At 41.1% G+C, this 19125-nt stretch overlaps 1 protein-coding gene and 1 non-coding gene across 2 annotated transcripts in view; one reads left to right on the top strand and one right to left on the bottom strand.

Moving 5' to 3' along the window:
- Positions 1 to 1403: 1403 nt before the first annotated feature.
- trnak-cuu (transfer RNA lysine (anticodon CUU)) lies at positions 1404 to 1476 on the bottom strand. The gene has a single exon. It is a non-coding gene; the product is annotated as a tRNA-Lys (tRNA).
- Positions 1477 to 7982: 6506 nt separating this feature from the next.
- Positions 7983 to 19125, top strand: part of zgc:154046 (Carnitine O-acetyltransferase-like) — a 42638-nt gene continuing 31495 nt past the window's right edge. The window contains exons 1-3 of the mRNA XM_060931391.1: positions 7983 to 8497; positions 17438 to 17707; positions 18607 to 18725. Of these exons, the coding sequence (XP_060787374.1) occupies positions 8471 to 8497; positions 17438 to 17707; positions 18607 to 18725 (416 nt within the window). The 5' untranslated portion in view covers positions 7983 to 8470. The remainder of the gene's footprint in view (positions 8498 to 17437; positions 17708 to 18606; positions 18726 to 19125) is intronic.

Raw genomic sequence — 19125 nt, 5'->3', positions numbered from 1 at the left:
TTTCACAGTGAGAAATCCAGTGAAAAGTGTATTGCACAGTATACACACACACACACACACACACACACACACACACACGCGCGCCAGCTCAGGCCCACACACACACACACACACACACACACAAACAAGCATAGAAGCCTGGAATAAATGGAGGACATGAGTGTTAGGCAGTCCAGTCCCTAATGATAATGTCCTTGTTGTCCTTCTGTGTGCTGTTGAACAGTTGAATGGCCCGTGGGACAAAGGACCTCTGTAGCCTATCTGTCCTGCATGAGGGGGCACGGAATCTGTGGCTAAAAAGACTCATTTGGTTGGTGAAAATGGTGTGAAGGGGGTGGTTTGGATTGTCCATTACAGAATCCAGTCTGTTCAGAGTTCTGTTCTCTGCTGTTGAGGTGAGGGTCTCTAGCTCCATGCCCACCACCGAACCTGCCTTCCTCACCAATCTATCCAGGCGTCCAGCGTCCCTCCTCCTAATGCTACCACCCCAGCATGCCACAGCGTAGAAGAGCACGCTGGCCATGACAGACTGGTAAAACATCAGCAGAAGTCGGTTGCAGACATTGAAGGACCTCAGCCTCCTGAGGAAGTAGAGTCTGCTTTGGCCCTTCTTATAGAGTGCCTCGGAGTTTGTAGACCAGTCCAGCTTATTATCTAAGCACCCCCAAGTACTTGTAAGTGGAGACAATCTCCACATTCTCTCCCTCAATAGAGACCGGCACCACAGGCGGGGTGGATCTCCTGAAATCCACCACCATTTCCTTGGTTTTGGTGGTGTTCAGGTGCAGCTGATTGGTCCGGCACCATCCCACAAAGTCCTCCACCAGACCCCTGTACTCCTCTTCCTGACCCTCCTTGATACAACCAACAATTGCAGTGTCGTCTGAAAACTTCTGCATGTGGCATATCGCAGAGTTGTAGCTAAAATCAGTTGTGTACAGAGTGAAGAGCACCGGGGAGAGCACTGTTCCTTGTGGTGCTCCTATGCTGCTGACCACCGTCTCAGATGTAAGGCCTCCCAGTCTAACAAACTGGGGCCGCTCGGTGAGGTAGTCTGTAATCCAGGTTACCAGGCCAGGCTCCACTCCCATCTGCACCAGTTTATCTCTCAGCAGCAGTGGTTGGATGGTATTGAAAGCACTGGAGAAGTCAAAAAACATGATTCTCACAGCACATCCACCCTTGTCCAAGTGAGAGTGCACCCTGTGAAGAAGATACAGAATAGCATCCTCAAGTATTTATTTATATTACTTTACAACTCTAATATAATTTATACATGGCAATTCTGCCATCTACTGGTTTCAACAAGATGTTTGTTTTTTATGTTATTTCATTTGCAGATAAATTCGTAAGATATTTATTACTTTATTAATCCAGGTGGGGAGATTTGTTAAAAAGCTTCTCGCCCAACGTGGGGCTCGAACCCACGACCCTGAGATTAAGAGTCTCATGCTCTACCGACTGAGCTAGCCGGGCTGCTGACGTATTACTCGTACATGTCTAATTCTAAAGCTGTGTGTACCAGTTCTTATGTTTAATAAATATACAATGATTTTTGAAGATGTTTATTTATCATGAAAGCTGAATCAAGTAAAATATTAAGTAACCGAGGCAGAAAATGCATTAACCTTCCGAAGATTATTAATAAACCAATCCTAGATGTTGCGAAAATAGAACCTCCATGTTTGAAAACAGGAATTAACCCCTCGAATGTTGATTTTGGACACTGTGTTTTGATTAGCCTCGAAGGTAATTCATGTTGGATTTCCATTTGGCTAATTTGGCGTTAATTTCTAAATAAGCAGCCTAAAGTTAAAACACATACAAACTGTCATGCAGATAAGTTCAAAATCTGAACCATTTTGAACTTATCTGGCTCACTATTCTTATGGAAGCATGCCACACCAGAAAAAAAAAATCTATATCACGTAATAAAGTGAAAAGTTTATTGTTATAACAATATATTTTTCACGTTATTACACGAGACGTTTCATGTTATAACTTCGGTATCACGTTATAGCGTGATTACCTTCAACTCATGCTTGAATCTATGGTTTGAATGAGATGTGTGGAGAATAAACTGGGTAATATGGAGAATAAACTGGGCAATATGGGAATAAACTGGGCAATATGGGAATAAACTGGGCAATATGGGAATAAACTGGGTAATATGGGGAATAACTGGGTAATATGGAGAACAAACTGGGCAATATGGGGAATAAAGTGGGTAATATGGAGAACAAACTGGGCAATATGCAGAATAAACTGGGCAATATGGAGAATAAAATGGGTAATATGGGGAATAAAGTGGGTAATATGGGAATAAACTGGGTAATATGGAGAATAAAATGGGTAATATGGGGAATAAAGTGGGTAATATGGGGAGAATAAACTGGGTAATATGGGAATAAACGGTAATATGGAGAATAAATGGGTAATATGGGGAATAAACTGGGCAGTATGGAGAATAAACTGCTTAATATGGAGAATAAACTGGGTAATATGGGGAAGAAAGTGGGTGATATGGAGAATAAACTGAGTAATATGGGAATAAACTGGGTAATATGGGAATAAACTGGGTAATATGGAGAACAAACTGAACAACATGGGGAATAAAGCGGGTAATATGGAGAATAAACTAGGCATTATGGGAATAAACTGGGCAATATGAGAATAAACTGGGCAATATGGGAATAAACTGGGCAATATGAGAATAAACTGGGCAATATGCACTGTAAAAAAGAATAGTTGAGAATACTTGAAATTTCAAGGCAACAGTCTGCATTAATAATTTTATGTTTTGCCAACGATGTGCCCATGATAATCCAAACTATGATAACACTGTTATCTTTATTAAGAATTCTTAATTAAGTCAATTTTCAATTCCTCATTCTGCCAACATAGATTTCTCTTTTTGCTGAACAGTGGCATTCACAGTAGTACAAAAAGGCAATTGAGGTTATCACAATTTTTTGGGGGGCTTTTTTCACCTTTATTTGCATAGGACAGTGTAGAGACAGGAAATGAGCAGGAGAGAGAAAGATCAGGAAATGACCTCAGGTCGGAATCAAACCCAGGCCCCCGGATTTATGGTATGGCGCCTTATCCACCCGAGCCAAGACAACATGAACTTCAACCGGAGAGAGAACCACATTGCCCAGCCCTTGCATTTGGGAGAGGAAACCACGTGTCTTGGTCATTCAGAGCATGCGCTGAATAAACACCTGTGGCAATTATGTATTTTCAATTCAGATTATTCACTATTGTATATTTACACATCATTGAGGTGCACCCTATCAGTTTGATGTGGATTTTTCTTGATGTGGATAATTCTAAAAAATAGAATTACGCTTTGTTCAAGTAATTCCATATTCACAATTGAATGGACAAGAAAATATGAATAATTATTAACGAACAGAAAAATCCACATCAAACTGATAGGGTGTACCTCAATGATGTGTAAATATGCAATAGTGAATAATCTGAATTGAAAATACATAATTGCCACAGGTGTTTATTCAGCGCATGCTCTTAATGACCAAGACACGGGGTTTTCTCTCCCAAATGCAAGGGCTGGGCAATGTGGTTCTCTCTCCGGTTGAAGATCATGTTGTCGTGGCTCAGGTGGATAAGGCGCCATACCATAAATCCGGGGACCTGGGTTTGATTCCGACCTGAGGTCATTTCCTGATCCTTCTCCTGCTCATTTCCTGTCTCTACACTGTCCTATCCAAATAAAGGTAAAAAAAAGCCCCCCCCCAAAAAAATTGTGAGAACCTCAATTGCCTTTTTGTACTACTGTGAATGCCACTGTTCAGCAAAAAGAGAAATCTATGTTGGCAGAATGAGGAATTGAAAATTGACTTAATTAAGAATTCTTAATAAAGATAAGTGTTATCATAGTTTGGATTATCATGGGCATACATCGTTGGCAAAACATAAAATTCTTAATGCAGACTGTTGCTTTGAAATTTCAAGTATTCTCGACTATTCTTTTTTTACAGTGTGGGAATAAACTGGGTAATATGGAGAACAAACTGGGCAATATGGGGAATAAAGCAGGTAATATGGAGAGCAAACTGGGCAATATGCAGAATAAACTGGGCAATATGGAGGAATAAAATGGGTAATATGGGGAATAAAGTGGGTAATATGGGAATAAAATGGGTAATATGGAGAATAAATGGGTAATATGGGGAATAAACTGGGCAGTATGGAAAAAAAACTGGGTAATATGGGGAATAAAGTGGGTGATATGGAGAATAAACTGGGTAATATGGAGAAAAAGCTGGGTAATATGGGAATAAACTGGGTAATATGGGGAATAAAGTGGGTGATATGGAGAATAAACTGGGTAATATGGAGAATAAGCTGGGTAATATGGAGAATAAACTGGGCAATATGGAGAATAAACTGGGCAATATGGAGAATAAACTGGGTAATATGGGGAATAAAATGGGCAATATGGGGAATAAAATGGGCAATATGGAGAATAAAATGGGCAATATGGGGAATAAAATGGGCAATATGGCTCATTTACATGATTTAAACAAGTTCTGTTTCATGCTTGGGCTGAGCAGTCTCCTGTTTACCATACTACACTAGTTATTTTTGGAATAATATAGTTTACATCATTTTGGAGAATTTTATAAGGAAAAATATCCAGTAACTTTACTGTTACACACTGTAGTGTCACCAAAATCGCTAACAGGGGACTGTTGATGTGTGCAGTGATTTTGGTGACACTACAATGAATAAGAGTGAAGTTATTGAATCTTTTCGTAGCGTCTCTTTTCGGCCTTGCACGTTTTAGATGGTCCCTGTGCACTCAACTCACAGCCGGCTGCACAGAGACCAGTGTTATTAGTGCAGCTCGGAGAACGACTCGTTTTAATTAAAGTTTGGTTGTAGTTTGTTGTCTACCTTGGTACAATTGGAAAGAGGCATCTATTGTGTTTTAACAACGTTAAAACACAATAGATGTTTCCAGGAAGTTTGAATCTGTGAATATATTTCCAACTTTACCACAGATCAACCTAAGCATGAAACAGAACTTGATTAAATCATGTAAATGAGCCATATTACCCAATTTACTCCCCACATTACCCAGTTTATTCCCCATATTACTCAGTTTATTTCCCACATTACCCAGTTTATTCCCCATATTACCAAGTTTATTCCCCATATTACCCAGTTTATTTCTCCACATTGGCCAGTTTATTCCCCATATTACCCAGTTTATTCTCCACATTGCCCAGTTTCTCATCTCATCTCATTATCTCTAGCCGCTTTATCCTTCTACAGGGTCGCAGGCAAGCTGGAGCCTATCCCAGCTGACTACGGGCGAAAGGCGGGGTACACCCTGGACAAGTCGCCAGGTCATCACAGGGCTGACACATAGACACAGACAACCATTCACACCTACGGTCAATTTAGAGTCACCAGTTAACCTAACCTGCATGTCTTTGGACTGTGGGAGAAACCGGAGCACCCAGAGGAAGCCCACGCGGACAAGGGGAGAACATGCAAACTCCGCCCAGAAAGGCCCTCGCCGGCCACGGGGCTCGAACCCGGACCTTCTTGCTGTGAGGTGACAGCGCTAACTACTACACCACCGTGCCGCCCATTGCCCAGTTTATTCCCCATATTACCCAGTTTATTCTCCACATTACCCAGTTTATTCTCCACATTACCCAGTTTATTCCCCATATTACCCAGTTTATTCTCCACATTGCCCAGTTTATTCCCCACATTACCCAGTTTATTCCCATATTACCCAGTTTATTCCCCACATTACCCAGTTTATTCCCCACATTACCCAGTTTATTCCCCATATTACCCAGTTTATCCCTCATATTACCCAGTTTATTCTCCACATTGGCCAGTTTATTCCCCATATTACCGTTTATTCCCCATATTACCCAGTTTATTCCCCATATTACCCAGTTTATTCTCCACATTGGCCAGTTTATTCCCTATATTACCCAGTTTATTCCCCACATTGGCCAGTTTCATCTCATCTCATCTCATTATCTCTAGCCGCTTTATCCTTCTACAGGGTCGCAGGCAAGCTGGAGCCTATCCCAGCTGACTACGGGCGAAAGGCGGGGTACACCCTGGACAAGTCGCCAGGTCATCACAGGGCTGACACATAGACACAGACAACCATTCACACTCACATTCACACCTACGGTCAATTTAGAGTCACCAGTTAACCTAACCTGCATGTCTTTGGACTGTGGGGGAAACCGGAGCACATTGGCCAGTTTATTCCCCATATTACCCAGTTTATTCCTCACATTACCCAGTTTATTCCCCATATTACCCAGTTTATTCTCCACATTGGCCAGTTTATTCCCTATATTACCCAGTTTATTCCCCACATTGGCCAGTTTATTCTCCATATTACCCAGTTTATTCCCCATATTGCCCAGTTTATTCCCTATATTACCCAGTTTATTCCCCATATTACCCAGTTTATTTCCCACATTACCCAGTTTATTCCCCATATTACCCAGTTTATTCTCCACATTGGCCAGTTTATTCCCTATATTACCCAGTTTATTCCCCACATTGGCCAGTTTATTCCCCATATTACCCAGTTTATTCCCCACATTACCCAGTTTATTCCCCATATTATCCAGTTTATTCTCCACATTGGCCAGTTTATTCCCTATATTACCCAGTTTATTCCCCACATTGGCCAGTTTATTCTCCATATTACCCAGTTCATTCCCCATATTACCCAGTTTATTCCCCATGTTACCCAGTTTATTCCCCATGTTACCCAGTTTATTCCCCATATTACCCAGTTTATTCCCCACGTTGGCCAGTTTATTCTCCATATTACCCAGTTTATTCCCCATATTACCCAGTTTATTCCCCATATGTTACCCAGTTTATTCCCCATATTACCCAGTTTATTCCCCATGTTACCCAGTTTATTCCCCATGTTACCCAGTTTATTCCCCATATTACCCAGTTTATCCCCCACGTTGGCCAGTTTATTCCCCATGTTACCCAGTTTATTCCCCACGTTACCCAGTTTATTCCCCATATTACCCAGTTTATCCCCCACGTTGGCCAGTTTATTCTCCATATTACCCAGTTTATTCCCCATATTACCCAGTTTATTCCCCATATTACCCAGTTTATTTCCCATGTTACCCAGTTTATTTCCCATATTACCCAGTTTATTCCCCACATTGGCCAGTTTATTCTCCATATTACCCAGTTTATTCCCCATATTACCCAGTTTATTCCCCATATGTTACCCAGTTTATTCCCCATATTACCCAGTTTATTCCCCATGTTACCCAGTTTATTCCCCACGTTACCCAGTTTATTCCCCATATTACCCAGTTTATCCCCCACATTGGCCAGTTTATTCCCCATGTTACCCAGTTTATTCCCCACGTTACCCAGTTTATTCCCCATATTACCCAGTTTATCCCCCACGTTGGCCAGTTTATTCTCCATATTACCCAGTTTATTCCCCATATTACCCAGTTTATTCCCCATATTACCCAGTTTATTTCCCATGTTACCCAGTTTATTTCCCATATTACCCAGTTTATTCCCCACATTGGCCAGTTTATTCTCCATATTACCCAGTTTATTCCCCATGTTACCCAGTTTATTCCCCATATTACCCAGTTTATTCTCTGCACACCTCATTCAAGCCATAGATTCAAACATGAGTTTCAAGTTATCACGATATTACGTGATACCAAATTATCACGTGATAACGTGAAACGTTTCACGTAATAACGTGAAAATATATTGTTACAACGTGAAAAATATATTGTTATAACAATAAACTTTTCACGCTATTACGTTATACTGTAGGTCCCTCCCCTGGTGTGGCAGCGAAACTCTTCCGTACTCTCTGGCTCAGTTTAACAGCTGAAATAGATGAAGTCTCTGATCTGCCACCAGGTGGTGCTGTTGTGTTTGTTTTGAACCTCACTGCGTAGCGGGTTGGTGGATTAGCAGTCAAGGGCGCTTGCCTTCGGGTTTCAGTCAAATACAGGAATGTAGGGTTTCGGATTTTCGGCTTCATGCTCTAATACCAGCAGGCGACAACTGCTGGAAGGATCAGCTATTATTAGGCTATTAGGTTATAGAAATAAGCCGGATAGAATAAAGATACCGTGCAACAGGGTTGCCAGATTGCACTCATTAGCGCATTAGCTTTAGGCCAGCCAGGATAAAACACAATTACTAGAATTATATTATCACAAAGATCAATTGTAACCTAATGTAATAATAATTTAAAAAACAAAACAAAACAGTGTTTGGTGAGACTCAATCTGGCAACCCGCTGTCATCGGTCTCTGGTCTCCTGGCCGATGGAGGGCGGAGACGCACGAGAAGTTTGACAACAACTTCAGCTCGTCCTTGGAGAGCAGAATGTCAGAGCGACTTTGTTGCGTCCCATAAACCTGGAAGGTGTGCTGGAGCTCAAATCATGCTGAGTGTCCTGGCGAGAGCTGCGGTGAGTCACCATGAAAATCAGCACTTTACACAACCACCATAACCCTAACAATGACCTTCATCAGGATTTACAAGGTCTCTAAGAGCAGCCATGAGGCAGCCTAAACCTCACCATGGCTTTTTGTGATAATCTGGATTTATAAATCAAACTTCTCAGCTTTGATGATGATGATGATGATGATAATTATAATCAGTCAGTATGGATCTTATATGATGGATAATGACGCAGCTCCAGATAACGGTGCACTATAATTCTCACAAATTCACTCTCAAATTCAAGTTATAATATGAAAAGGAAAAAATGCGCAATTTTAAAATAGATAAAAAATTAAAGGTGCAATTTGTAATGTTTAGTATAAGTATTTTTCGTATAATAATAATAATAATAATAATAATATGTCATTTCTAAGATATTTTATGCAGTATATTTCTTTTCGGTCCTTGTTTTGTTATGTTTACATCTTTCCTGTCCTGAAATAAGCTCCGCCCCTATCAGGAACATCCTGCTCAGTACCACCTGCTCCAGTCAACAAACGTGTGATTTTAAAAGAGGAGGTGGGGGTTAGGGTTTTTTTTTGTTAGTTTGTTTGTTTTTCTAATTGCAAATGCAATTCATTTCGGGTCTAATTGATTCCTTTCAAGCTTATGTATGGGTGCTATAAATTTCAGATAGAAAAGGACAACAGGGTGAGCTGCAAAAGGGAGGAATCAACTCATGTGGCACGATTACATGAATGACATTTAGCAGACCCACTTATCCAGAGAAAGGGAGCAGTAGGAGGTTAGGTGTCTTGCTCAAGGGTACTTCAGCCATTCCTGCTGGTCTAGGGAATCAAACTAGTGACCTTTTGGTCACAAAACTGCTTCTCTAAGCATTAAACCATGGCTTCTCCTGATCACATGATGATGATGATAGCCAAAAAAAGGGGGTCTTGAATTCCTGAGCATGAATGACCAGCAGATGAACTGATTAAATGATAAAACATGATGTGAAACACATTTGATTGTTTGTAATAACAGAATGTTCCTAGGTGTTTTATTCCTCTTACTGTACAGCAATCTGCCAATGGTTCTAATTTTTTATGCCACCACCATTATAGCATTATGTTTTCAGGTTGTCCGTCCATCTTTCTGTTTGTACATCCATCTGAGATTCTCGGTAGTACAATATCTCAAGAACGAGTGCTTAAATGTTTATAGGATTTATATGGAATTATCACTGTAGCCAGCAGATGAACTGATTAAATCTTGGAAATGATCCAAACAGAGGCGGCACGGTGGTGTAGTGGTTAGCGCTGTCGCCTCACAGCAAGAAGGTCCTGGGTTCGAGCCCCAGGGCCGGCGAGGGCCTTTCTGTGTGGAGTTTGCATGTTCTCCCCGTGTCCGCGTGGGTTTTCTCCGGGTGCTCCGGTTTCCCCCACAGTCCAAAGACATGCAGGTTAGGTTAACTGGTGACTCTAAATTGACCGTAGGTGTGAATGTGAGTGTGAATGGTTGTCTGTGTCTATGTGTCAGCCCTGTGATGACCTGGCGACTTGTCCAGGGTGTACCCCGCCTTTCGCCCGTAGTCAGCTGGGATAGGCTCCAGCTTGCCTGCAACCCTGTAGAAGGATAAAGCGGCTAGAGATAATGAAATAATGAATGATCCAAACAGGATCAAGGTCACAGCAAGGTCAAGTGTCGAAAATAATTTTTCTTTAATAGCTTCCTTCCTGTTTGTCATAGAAATGTTACATATTCATGTTCAGGAACTCCAGGCCCTGTTTTTTTGGCTAAGATTTTTGCAATGGAGGGAGTCTGTGCTGCCAACCCGCTATCTGAAATTATCTTTAGTGTGATATCTCAAGAGCCGATCGCTGAAGGTTTGTAGATGTAACCAGGAACTGAACTGATTAGGTTTTGAATGGGATCAAAAGGAAGGTCAAATGTCCAAAATAGTCTTTCTTCAATAGCTTTCTTTCTGTTTGAAATATATTTTAAGTGTGTTTTACGCCATTAACGGACCACACAATATTTTTGTCTATCATGATGCTCACCATGTCAGATTAAGTAATCATAGTGACGTAAATTCTTGCCGTGTATTGATCAGGACACTGGCAACAATACAACACCACCTCAAGGAGGAGGGTCAAGATATTGTCAATCGTGGCTATCAAGGAAAACATCATAAGAGTTGTCAAATTAGGTGAGAAAATACTAAAAATTTTGACATGCTAGACTTTTCGTTGGGGTGTCATGAGCCGTCCCAGATGCCACATCGCTGTTCTTTGGTCACACTACAAGACCTGTTCGTCATTCCTGATGCTCATATTTGGGCCTGATACTGGAAATTTGTCGACCATGACAAACTCATGTAAAATCGGGCTGAATTCATGTAATCTGATCTCTGCATTAGGCATACAAACGTGTAATATGAAAGACTAGACTTGATGGTGGCCAAGGCCAATTTATTACTGAACACCACATCATACATTTTTTAATGTTTCTAATTACATTTAATGTTGTGGAACGTCTGCAAAATTTACTTTGTGTTAGAACTTACATTACAGCAGCTATTTAACAGTTATTCCACGAAATCGAGTCATACATGAGCTGATAGCTGATGATATAGCGGTGAGTTGGCTATAAGCTATGTACGACGAGATTGAGTGGAATAAATGTTTTATTCTATCCACATTCACTGGATTTTGAGAAACAGAGCATTTTTATTTTTATTTTTTGCAAATTCAGTAAATAAAAACTTTATACAAAACATCCAACAAAATAATTTCTGCTTAGAATGTAAACAAGCCTGCGAAATGACAGGAGCAATTTGTGAAAAATGTGATAATAATAATTCTTGAAAAATAATAAAAGATATGCTCTTGCCATCAAATACTTTTATTCCATATTTTGTTGTTTTTTTGTATTTTTTTAGTTTTCTTCTTCTCCTTTAGGATTTTTTTTGGCAGTTGGCAAACCAACTTAAAGGTGCATTACTGCTACTGACTGGGCTGGAGTGTGGAACAGGACATATTGGGAGGAAAAACTATATTCTATACTTGATAATTTTGGGGGGTTTGTTTTCAAGTAGAGTTTTTATTTCATCCTCGGTTGTTTCAGAAACACGCTCCGCCATTTTGTTTTTCTCTACTCACGGTATATGAGCTGATAGCCTAGTAGTAGAGTAGCCAATCAGAGCATGCGATTGCTCATATCCAGTGAATGTGGATAGAATAAAAACAGTTGTTTCTCCTTTACACTTTATCTTTTTTCTTTCTCTTCAAGACAACTAGGAAAAAATGGTACAAAGTGCTGACACTGAAGACACCTTCCAGAAATGTTAAATAAACATCTCCTTCCAGAAAGCATGTCTAAATAATTATATATTGTATATGTATAGAAATGTATAGCGTGAGAGCATTAATGTACTCGTAAACCTGTGATTTGAATTACAGCCAGCAATTTTGTCCAAGCTGGTGCTTACAAGCTTCCATTATACAGTACTAGCAGGTTACCCGGTGTTGCCCGGGTTTTGCAAAATTCTGGGTTGCCTCCAGACTTCCATGTCAAGTTTGGTGACGATCCATCGAGAAATGGTGATGTTAACCCAAGACAAACAAAAATCCAAACATCCGCCACCCAGGGGCCCACCGGGGACCCCCTGGGACCCAAATATGGAATTTCTGAGTTCTGCCAAATTGTGGCTATCTCCTGTACTGACGTGCCAAGTTTAGTGAAGATCTGTTGAGAGTCTGTGTTGATAAATGTAACGTGAAAGGCATTGAGGGAGGGGGTGGGTAGATGTTGTGCCCCCCAGGGACCTCCCTGGGGCCCATACATGAATTTTGTTGATATCTGCAAAATTCCGGGTCATCTCTGGACCAACTTGCCATATTTGGTGAAAATCCGTCAAGAAATGGTGACGTTAGCTCAAGACAAACAAACTTTGCTGCTTATTATATAGATGTTGGCCATATTAGCTTTAAAGCACCAGTAATAAACCTTGAACATACATTGATGCAGTGGATACGAATGTATAATGGATTGAAAAAAGAACACACACACACACACACACACACACACGAAATCAAAATAAACCAAAGAGCAGGCAAGGGGTCAGGCACTGTGCAAACAGACCAAAATAGGACTCTTCCAAAGAGTAAAGGTTTAAACCAAAGCAACATCAAGCATTAATACAAGTGTTAAGTATTTTTATTCTTATGACCTATAGTTTATAAACTTATGATTTGTTCACCAGTGCTGAAAATAACAGTATACCACAGAGCTGTAATTCTCCATCCAAATTAGTCAGAAAGTGTTTAATTTTCTGGAACAGCATCCCTGACAGTAGTTTCAGCTACAAGACAAATCACAGGTTTATATTAATGTGCTCGTATTATGTAACACATTACACTGCAATCCTGCTATAACAAACTCCTTGGGTCACATCCAAATGGTTCGTTATACCAAAAAGTTCATAATACTGAAATGGACCCACTTGTCGCACCAAATACTCATGTTATATGCGAATTTTTAGGCACATTCTCCTTATCACGAATTTCACCTTCCAAGTCACTATTGCAGTTCATTGACTGAGTTAAAGGATCACGAACAGAGGCGATGATTTCTTCGTCTGTTATGAAAATGATGGTTACCGGTGTATCGTTGTCAATGTCCATGCACTGGCTTACTATGTTTTCTAAATCTTCACCATTCAGTTCATTCATGTATTGCAAATCATCGGTGATGTCATTTATGTCGCGCCGCAGGGCTGGGCGTGGTGGGGGGTATAAAAACTCCACCGGTACGCTTTAACTAGGAGTTAAGTTTATCGGTATCAGCAGTCATTTCATCCTTTTGTCGATCCTTTGATCACCGTTCTCGATAATTGTTAGTGAGCGACACCAAAGTGAGGCTCATTAAGCCTTTGTTTTATGGCATAAACATGTATTGTTAACTGGACTGTGGACTTGATTACTTATTGTTTGCCTCTGGTGGGAAGAGGAACGTATGGCTCAGTGTGTCAGGTAAGCAGGTGAATGACAGATGTAATTGTAGGAAGTGTGTTTATTTACAAGCAGGCAGGCAAACAGTTAAAAAATGTAAGACAAAGGCAGGGTCGGCGGCACGGTGGTGTAGTGGTTAGCGCTGTCGCCTCACAGCAAGAAGGTCCGGGTTCGAGCCCCGTGGCTGACGAGGGCCTTTCTGTGTGGAGTTTGCATGTTCTCCCCGTGTCCGTGTGGGTTTCCTCCGGGTGCTCCGGTTTCCCCCACAGTCCAGGTTAGGTTAACTGGTGACACTAAATTGACCGTAGGTGTGAATGTGAGTGTGAATGGTTGTCTGTGTCTGTGTGTCAGCCCTGTGATGACCTGGCGACTTGTCCAGGGTGTACCCCGCCTTTCACTCGTAGTCAGCTGGGATAGGCTCCAGCTTGCCTGCGATAAAGTGGCTAGAGATAATGAGATGAGATGAGATGAGATGAGATGAAAGGCAGGGTCATGAAATGGGCAATGGTCATGTGAGGCACAAACACAATGGCGGAGGCAAAGACAAGGCAGAGTCCAAATACACGAAACAAAGTCAAAACTAGAAAGGCAAGACACAGATCTAAGGTTTGGTAATGTGAGACACTAGGTACAGCACGGATACTTGGCCTAAACTGTGTGTTTAGAGAGTCCTTATAAGCGCGTGCTGTGATTGCGCTCTAATCTGGAACAGGTGCAGAGTGCTGTAATTAGTCCTAATGGCACTGCATGCATTGTAATCTGAGGTACGTGGTCCATGCGCCAACACATGTGGATGTGACACAGTGATTTTTTTTTTAAGACTCTGACTCATGGTCAGTAAAGGCGGGGGATACAAACTTAGTTCGTCATATGTGAAAATTCGTAATAGTTCTTTATAGCGGGGTTACAGGCTATCTTTTCTGTAGTAACACCTTTATACAGGGACTTGAATGGTGTGTATAGCTGTTTTTTGTGAGGACATGTTTATTTAGCATTTTAAGAAAGGAGTCTCCTTTCAACTTGTCAGTGACACGACAAGCTGTATGGTTTTGTCTTATTAACTTCATGAGAGAGAAAAAGTGACGCTGGTGAGGGAACAATTGACATTCTTCTTCTGCTGCTTCTTCTTTTTCTTCTTCGTCCAGCTGCTCTTGTTAAGGGTCACCACAGAAGATCTTCTGTCCCAATTTATCTCATCTCATTATCTCTAGCTGCTTTATCCTTCTACAGGGTCGCAGGCAAGCTGGAGCCTATCCCAGCTGACTACGGGTGAAAGGCGGGGTACACCCTGGACAAGTCGCCAGGTCATCACAGGGCTGACACATAGACACAGACAACCATTCACACTCACATTCACACCTACGGTCAATTTAGAGTCACCAGTTAACCTAACCTGCATGTCTTTGGACTGTGAGGGAAACCGGAGCACCCGGAGGAAACCCACACGGACACGGGGAGAACATGCAAACTCCACACAGAAAGGCCCTCGCCGGCCCCGGGGCTCGAACCCAGGACCTTCTTGCTGTGAGGCGACAGCGCTAACCACTACACCACCGTGCCACCCGTCCCAATTTATAATCCACATATTTTATTTGGTATAGGTTTTTAGACCAGATACCATTCCTGACATAATCCTACCCGAGTCTACCCGGGCTTGGGATTGGTACTAAGTATGTACTGGCTTGTGCAACCCCAGTGGCTGGGTATTTTATCTAATCTGCATGTCTTTAGACTGTAGGGGAAACCGGAGCACCCAGAGGAAACCTGGGCAGACACGGGGAGAACATGCAAACTCCATCCAGAAAGGCCCCTGTCGGCCGTGAGGTTCAAACATGGAACTTTCTTGCTGTGACAATGCTAACCACTGCACCACCGTGCCACCTAGATGGAAAAATTTACATTAAACAGTGAAAATAGCTTTAAACAAATAATACATGCAACATATTGGGTTGTTTGTTTGTTTTTTAAATAAAAATTGCAGTCGTTGGCAAATTGCTGTGGTATAAGAGGAATAAAACATTTCAGAGCATTGTGTTATAGGAACTCGTCAACTTCACAGTAACAGTAACTCCACTACAACAACCTGTTTTTGATTATTTTCTGATAATCCAACACCTACAAGTAATTTATTCCATACTGTTGGGAAATTTGTCAACAAACATGGCCACAAGGTTTGTTTCGTTAAATATGGAAGATTTTGAGATAATTTTGAAAGAGGAAGACGCGTTGAACCAGGCTTGCAGTACTCAAGTCCAGGACTTGGACTCGAGTCCGACTCGTGCCCAAATTTTAAGGCTCATGACTCGACTCAGACTTGAGTACTGACGACTCGGACTTGGACTCAGACTCGTACGTTAACTGCATTAGGACTCGGAAATTGGAGACTCGGACTCAGATTTTTTCTTTATTTTTTGTAACATGCCATCATAATTTAGCATAAGATATTTATATCTACATTCATTTTGTACGAATTTCGTGTAAGAGTGTCACACCTGTGTGCCTTGGCGCGTGCATCAGATACTCTCGGGCATGCTCCGGACAGTGCGTGCACCAAGCGGGCTCTCGCGCTTGCGCTGTAAACGACTTGCACCTGCACAAGATTAAGGCACAATCAGCATGCCTGTATAAAAACTGTGAAAACACACTTACTTTGCGAAGTATTGAGTTGCGTTGCTGACGCATTATTGAGCCTTATTTCCTTGGTTGGGTTCCTGATCCCTGATTTCCTGTTTCTTGTCTTTGATTCTGCTGAGTCTACGATAGCCTGTTTGCTCGACCTATTGCCTGTTTCATCGCTTTACGATTTTGCCTGCCATTCTGGATTGTTTACCTGTCTTCACCTGTATTAATAAACACACCTTCTGCACTTACTTCCATCTCCCAACCATCTCTGACAGAATACTTCACACTCCCTGACAAAGAGAATGCACATTCACCTGTTCATACGTCATGTTCAGGAACAAACTAATGTTAATGGGGCTAAAACAGCCACCATCAAATGGTGTGGTTGGAGTGTTGGATTTGATTCGGATCAATGGTGGACTCTACTCAAATTTTTTTTTTAATGACTTGAACTTGACTTGGACTTGAACAATGCGGACTCGAGACTGGACTCAGACTTAAGGTTTAGTGACTCGACTACAACACTGCGTTGAACACCCGAAAGGAATGTGTATGTATAATAATAATAATAATAATAATAATAATAATAATAATGATATTATTGTCTGGCAGCCCTGTGATGACCTGGCAACTTGTCCAGGGTGTACCCCGCCTTTCGCCCGTAGTCAGCTGGAATAGGCTCCAGCTTGCCTGCGACCCTGTAGAACAGGATAAAGCGGCTAGAGATAATAATAATAATAATAATAATAATAATAATATTGTCTGGCAGCCCTGTGATGACCTGGCGACTTGTTCAGGGTGTACCCCGCCTTTCGCCCGTAGTCAGCTGGGATAGGCTCCAGCTTGCCTGCGACCCTGTAGAACAGGATAAAGCGGCTAGAGATAATGAGATGAGATGAGATATTGTCTGGCTTCTTTCGTGGTATATCAGATATATTCCATTCAGCTCGTCTTCAACTCGTTCAGTATCATGCTAGCTGAATGGAATATATCTGATATACCACTCAAAGCCAGCCAGTATTATTTAAATACACAACAAAATCTGTAAATCAGTATAACCTGCTTTTTTCAAGAGCAAACATACCAGGTGAAATGAAGAAAAAAACCCTTTATTTCTATTTTTATAAATTGATGAAGGCTAAGTGCAACCCTCATAACCAACCATTAACATTTTATTGAATTGATGGTCAATCTTATTTGTAATCCAACCTAAGATAACAGTTCATTCCCTGTTAATAGGAAATATCCTTTACATAAACATGCATGACTGTAATTAAAGGTAATTCATATGAAATGTGTGGGTTTTTTTGTTTGTTTTTTTGGGTTCACAGTCGAGAGCAGTGCCCACGCACTTGTCAAGGTCAGTGGTAGTCGTGCAGATCCGTGACCTCTCTTTGGCACATCAGGATGGTTTGCCCAAGCTGCCAGTGCCACCGCTCAGACAGACGTGTGAACGTTACCTGGCTGTACTCGAGCCACTCGTGTCTAAGGAGGAGATGGACCACACGCACCAGCTCATAGCTGAGTTCCTGTCCTCTGGCGGCGTTGGGGAAAGGCTGCAGAAAGGACTGGAGAGACGAGCACGTAAAACTGAGAACTGGGTACATAAACTGTGTCTGGGTTGACCTTTTGCATCCAAAGTTACTATTTAAAACCCACTAGTTCATTGTATAATTCTTGTCCAGTGACATCCAATTCTGGGAAATTATAATCCAAACCAAACTGTAACCAAATGAATGAACTAGCAACAGCAATGAAGACTCATTAACTAACCAAATCACACATACTGTATAGTACTGTACAAAAGTCTTAGGGACCCTGTTTTTTTGTTGGGTTTTTTTCATACAAACTTTATTATAGATTTCTATTTTATGACTTCTACATTATCGAGTCAGTACAAAAACGTTTTAAAGTTCCTAATGTTCGTTCATTTTCCAGCACAAAATTAAATGTTACCAAAAAAAAATTGTATCTGAGCAGCATGTTACATTACAAGAGATGACTTTTCCAATTAAAAAAGAAAACATAATGAAGGCTATTGGGTTTTGGTGCAAAATTAAGAAGCAATTGTGACAGTCAAAGTGTCTAGAAGAACTGTGGCTGGTTCTGTAAGATGCTCAATAAAACCTACAGCTCATTTCCTTATAAAACTGCACTCATTGGACCTGAAACAACTTCTTTTTTTTTTTTAAAGCAAAGGGTCGTCTCACACCAAATATTGACTTTGTTTCATTTATTACGGCTTACTGCTTACGGTTTATAGTATTTTTTTAATGTTGAAACATTTCATTTCATTATTTTTTAAGCCATTTTGGGTCTACAGCATTTCTTTACATGTGCCTAAGACTTTTGTACAGTACCATATGCATTATCCCAAGGACAACAATGCAAAAAATGCTCAAAAACAACCAGTCTAGCAGTACTGGATGGATTATGTCTGAATGAAAATTTTCCTCATTCTATTTACTATTGAAATACATTGTATGATTGTGTGATGCAGCTCTCCGATTGGTGGATGCAGTCAGCCTACTTAGACTCTCGTATGCCAATCCCAGTGTACACCAGCCCTGGTGTGGTTTTGCCACAGATGCACTTCCAGGATCGCCAGGGACAGATGAGGTACCATGTCTGATCACAGCACTGGATTCAAAAGTATTTCAGACACCTCTCTATGAAGATCAAAATATCCCTTCCACTTTGTGTCCTGTTTACTATTATGGTTGTTCTGTTGATCCACGTAATCTCATCTGATTTTATAGCAACGTAAATAAACACACAAAACCATATATATATATATATATATATATATATATATATATATATATATATATATGTGACGAGATGGAATCCATGGACACATGTCGGCCGAAACGAATCCGAGAAAATCGCAAAAGAAGCATTAATTAATTAATGCTTCTTTTGCGATTTTCTCGGATTCGTTTCCTGCCGACATGTGTCCGTGGATTCCATGACTCGTCACACATACATACATACTCACTCACTCACTCACTCACTCTAC

Source organism: Neoarius graeffei, chromosome 10 (assembly GCF_027579695.1).
Source record: "Neoarius graeffei isolate fNeoGra1 chromosome 10, fNeoGra1.pri, whole genome shotgun sequence".
NCBI classification, from domain to species: Eukaryota; Metazoa; Chordata; class Actinopteri; order Siluriformes; family Ariidae; genus Neoarius; species Neoarius graeffei.
Note: the sequence above shows the minus strand (reverse complement) of the source record. Positions and strands in the feature narration are given on the sequence as shown.